The sequence below is a fragment of the Chrysochloris asiatica genome, unplaced genomic scaffold, assembly GCF_000296735.1.
Source record: "Chrysochloris asiatica unplaced genomic scaffold, ChrAsi1.0 scaffold00061, whole genome shotgun sequence".
Lineage (NCBI taxonomy): Eukaryota > Metazoa > Chordata > Mammalia > Afrosoricida > Chrysochloridae > Chrysochloris > Chrysochloris asiatica.
Window position 1 is genome coordinate 157,587 of NW_006408579.1, and position 4,861 is coordinate 162,447.

The 4,861-nt window shown below is 46.7% G+C and overlaps 1 protein-coding gene across 1 annotated transcript in view; it reads left to right on the forward strand.

The window, feature by feature from the left end:
* The window catches only part of HCLS1 (hematopoietic cell-specific Lyn substrate 1), a 39,455-nt gene extending 34,594 nt beyond the window's left edge, over positions 1 to 4,861 (forward strand). Inside the window, exons 7-14 of the mRNA XM_006864136.1 lie at positions 689 to 744; positions 1,338 to 1,407; positions 2,884 to 3,080; positions 3,478 to 3,582; positions 4,058 to 4,212; positions 4,270 to 4,352; positions 4,492 to 4,557; positions 4,725 to 4,861. Coding sequence (XP_006864198.1) covers positions 689 to 744; positions 1,338 to 1,407; positions 2,884 to 3,080; positions 3,478 to 3,582; positions 4,058 to 4,212; positions 4,270 to 4,352; positions 4,492 to 4,557; positions 4,725 to 4,861 — 869 coding nt within the window. The remainder of the gene's footprint in view (positions 1 to 688; positions 745 to 1,337; positions 1,408 to 2,883; positions 3,081 to 3,477; positions 3,583 to 4,057; positions 4,213 to 4,269; positions 4,353 to 4,491; positions 4,558 to 4,724) is intronic.

Genomic DNA, 4,861 nt, shown 5'->3' on the forward strand with positions numbered 1-4,861 from the left:
AGACGGATAAAAAGGACAAGGCAGCCCTAGGATATGACTACAAGGGAGAGACAGAGAAACATGAGTCCCAAAGAGGTGAGTAGAGGTTAGAAGGAGGGAGGCCACAGAGAGAGTGATCTTAGAGTCCCAGAAAACAGAGGAGATAGATGTGCAATGGAGGAGGTGTGAAGAGAAAGAGTGTGTGGGTAGAGGACACCAAAAACAGCAAGATTAGGACCAAGGTGGAGGAGGGAGGGCAAAGAAGAAGGGTAATTGAAGAAACAGGCTGGGTGAGGTCACCAAGGTGGCTAGGCGATAAGTCTTCAAGGCCCCTTTGTCTCACAGAAGACAAAGATGCCTACGTATTCCCTGGACACACGAGGTGGCTGGGGGCTTGCCTTATAATGATATGTTTTCCTATTTCTTTGTTCAAATTCTCCCTTTTCCTTTCACTTCTCTTTTATGTCCCCCTCTTCTTGTCTCCTTCTCTCTTACACTTTTTCTGTCCCCATCCTTTTTCTTCTCTTCCCTTCTGTGTCTCTCTCTATTTCGATTCTCACATTATCTCTCATGTATCTCTTAATTTTCCACATTCTTATCTTCTGGTCTTTCCTCCCACTGTTTCCTCTTCCCACCTACCCCCAGCATTTTAATTTAATTAATTTAGATTAATCTCCTGTTCTGACTCTCAGAACTTTCTGTTCTTCAGATTATGCCAAAGGCTTTGGTGGACAGTATGGGATCCAGAAGGACCGAGTAGATAAGGTAAAGTACTAGAACACCAATGTGTTGAGGAGAATCCCCGAATCTACAATCAAAGAGGGCCCAGAAGAGTAAGAAGCAAAGCTGGGAAAAGGATCAGCGGTGCTAGGCCCCCGAGACCTGTCATCCAGCACTCCCTCAGAGACTGCTCTCTGCAACTAATGAGCATGTCTTCAGAGGCCTCAGTTATAACTGAAGAAAGTGAGGGAGGCAGAGAGACAGACAGAGAGACAGGGAAAGGTGATGTTAGACTTGAATATTCAAGGATTGCCTGGCATTATTGAACCCAATCTTACTTCCTACTCGTCATCCTCCATTATACCAGCTCTTCCTCATGCATTGCCCAAGAGCCTTGCTGCATTTCAGGCAATTAGACTTGAAGGTATGAACTCTAGGACCACTGAACTTGCAATAGGGGGAGCCAAGCCCACCAGTTTAGAACTTTTTTTTCACCCATCTCTCTACTACAAAACCCTGTTCAACTATTGAAAATCAGACACCTCCTACAATGGCCCAAGTCCCCAGAATTTCCTGCTGGGCTCACTACCTTCTCCCTTTTCCTCCTCACACTCAACATGCTGTTCTTCTACCTGCAGAGTGCTGTTGGCTTTAATGAAATGGAGGCCCCAACCACAGCTTATAAGAAAACGACACCCGTAGAGGCTGGTGAGTCTTAATGTCCTCCTCTATATATACAGTTGAAACTTCTCTCCTTTCCCATTCTTTCACTTCCTCAGACTATCTCTGCCATGCTTGTTACTACCTAGATTAACTGAGTTAGAATTGACCCCAACCTTCATATCCCAGATTCTCTCTTCTGCAAAACTCAGGGTAAGACAACAGAGAGAGTGTCATTGAGAAGAGATGTGGGGCCAGAGAACACAGAGTTGTTGTTAGCTGCCTTTGAGTTGGTCTCCAACTCATGGCAACTCCATGTGCTACAGAGTAGAACTACACCATATGGCTTTCTTGGCTAGAATCTTTTCTCTTTTTATATATTTGTTATTGTGATTTGGGTAGAAGTTTACAGAGAAAATTAGTTTTCCAAAAAAACAATGTTTTGTTACATTGAGTCCAACCTCCACAATGTCACAGTACTCTTCCCACATCCTCCCTGTGTTTAGTGCATACTGTTTCCATTAATCCTCCTTGTCTATCCCTTCCTGCCTTCTGAGCTTCATCAAGAAAATGCTGCCCTTTTGATCTCATATGGTTGATTGTTCTAAGGAATGCCTACCTCCCTGGTGTTACTGTTCACTGTATGGTCCTGTCTATTGTTTGGCTGAAAATTGAGCCATGGGGTGAATTCAGTTCCAAGTTTGAAAGATGTCTAAAAGCCATAGTCTCAGGGGTTCTCCAAGTCTCTATAAGAATAATAAGCCTGATCATTTTTTATGATTTTGCATTTTGTTCCATGTTTTTCTCCCACTCTATCCAGGACATCCTATTATGATCCCTTAGAGCACTTGGCAGTGGTAGCCAGGTATCTTCTAGTTCTTCTGGTCTCAGGGTCACTGAGGCTAGGGTTCATGTGGTCCATTTGTCCTTTGGACTAATTGTTACCTTGCGCTTTTTATTTTCTTCAGTCTTCTTTACTCCAGACAGGGAGAGAGCAATAATAGCACCTTAGATGGCTGCTTACAAACTTTTAAGACCCCAGTCACTACTCACCAGAGTAGTGTGAAGTTGCTTGACAAAGATAGATAAGGATGGGAGTTTTATATTGGGAGTACAGGAAAGCGTGATAGCCAGAGGACAGATATAGGCTTAAGGAATGTGGATGGGAAAGGGTTCTGGTTAGGGGAGCAGGCTTATAATTTGGAAAGAACAAAGGTCTGGTATGTCCTGGCTAGACAGAGATGTAGGCTTCAGAGCTACACCATCTCCTGCAATTCTTCATGAGGCTTTCTGCTCCCATAAAGATTTACAGCCTAAGAAACCCTATACAGGGTCACTATGGGTCTGAACTAACTCAACAGCACTTAACAACAACAACAACAATCTATCCTCCTCCCAGCAGCCCCTACGGCTATCTTCTCTCCTCCTGAATATTTTTCTGATTCCTATTGTTCCTTCAAGCCTCTCCCTGTTCCCCCAAATTGATTCGAAGGCAATCCAAACTCTTCTTGCCTGTGTCTGCAGCTTCAAGTGGTGCCCGTGGGCTAAAGGCAAAGTTTGAGTCTATGGCTGAGGAGAAGAAGAAGCAGGAAGAAGAACAGAAGGCCAAGCAGATGGCCAGGCAGCAACAGGAGCGAAAACCTGTCGTAAAGATGAGCCATGCAGTCACTGCAGAGGAGCCAGCCATGCCAGCACCACCAACTAGGAAAATCTCTTCAGAGGTGAATGCTCAAATTCCCAGGATCTACACTCAGGAGTCTACTCTATGGAGTCTAAATGGATGGCAGAACCCAAGGCAACGAAAGCATCACCCCCTGTGTTAGGCAGAATCAGCCACTGCTCTCCTTATCTTCAGGGAGATTTCAGTCTATCTGAGCAATTGGGGCTCGTACACCAGAAGGTTAGAAACAAACAAAGGAGATAGTCTTAGCGTGTTGGGAGACAGCCAGCATTGCTTCAGTTCCTGAAGCAGGAGCCACCACATCAGGTTGAAGCCCATCTTAAGGAGTGAGGTGGATGTGGATTGGCAGAGAGTGGGAGTAAGTGGTACAGGTAAGAAAAGAGCATAAGAGAAACAGTGGAAGCTTGCTTACTAGAGAAATGATTCCTTCTCCACAGGCCTGGCCTCCAGCAGGAAGTTGCCCATCTTCAGAGCCTAAGACTGTGAGAGCCAACAGAGACCTCCCAGTGCCCTCTCTACCCCTAAGACAGAATCCCCAGGAGGTAAGCATACCCTCAAAGGCTCTTTGCCTTCATTTCATATACAGTGGCTATGTACAGTAACCAACCAGCCTGGTTTGCCTGGGACTGTCTGACCCAGGCGCAGAAGAGCTGTTGTGATCGGCAACTTCTCAGCCTGTAGCAAACTGGGATAAGTGGTTACCCTAGCTGGATACTCCTCACAATGTCTTCTTGCTTGAATCTTTTCCTGAATTTACAAGGCATATGACTTGCTTTCCATTTCTCTCCCCTCACACCTTTTACTTCTTTATATCATCAATTGGTAGATGTTTTGAGTGGACATTGGAAGAGACAGAATGAAGTAGAATGCTTCTAAGAGGCTGTTAGGTGGAGGCAAGGTGACAAGTAGAAGCGGCAGGGTGGTGAAGCGAGGGAGGTCTTAGCAGTTCTCCATTGAGAGGCTTTTAGAGATGGCTCCTAGTGGGGGTAAGTAACTCTGCTTTACCTTGTCCCTGAGGACAATGAGGAGCCCCCAGCTCTGCCCCCCAGGACTCTGGAAGGCCTCCAGCTAGAGGATGAGCCCATCTATGAAGCAGAACCAATGCCTGACCCGGAGCCAGAGCCAGAGCCCGAACCTGAGAATGACTATGAGGATGTTGAGAACATGGGCACGCATGAGCAGGACAAAGATGCAGAGCAGGACTATGAGGACCCGGATGCCATGCACAGGCATGAGCAGGCTGCTGATGCTGAAGGGGACTATGAGGATGTTCTTGAGCCCGAGACTCCCCCTGTGTCCACTGCCCTTTCTGGTGAGCGCTGGGGCCACAAACAGCTCCTGTGGGGGGAAGAAAGGAAAGGGGTGAGGAATGATCTTATTATCCAACCAAATCTGTCTCTGTTTGCCATCTTCATTTTGGAGAGACCATGTCTAAACTTCTCATTATGCAGGATCGTCAGGTCACTCGGCTGGGGCTACTGGGATCTCAGCTGTAGCCTTGTATGATTACCAAGGAGGTAGGTTGGAGCTGCACAAGGGGCCTGGGGCCAAAAGGGATGGGGATATGAACCCTGAGGGTCATAGAAAGGACCAGGCCTATTCCCTTCCCTGTGGTTTAGGGTGGACCTGGGCCTGGAGGTATTCTCGTCTGACTACACTAAAATTCCCTCAACTTTGTCCGCAGAGGGAAGTGATGAGATTTCCTTTTATCCAGATGACATCATCACGGACATTGAGAAAGTGGATGAGGGCTGGTGGCAGGGACGCTGCCATGGTGACTTTGGACTCTTCCCTGCAAATTATGTCAAGCTCCTGGAGTGA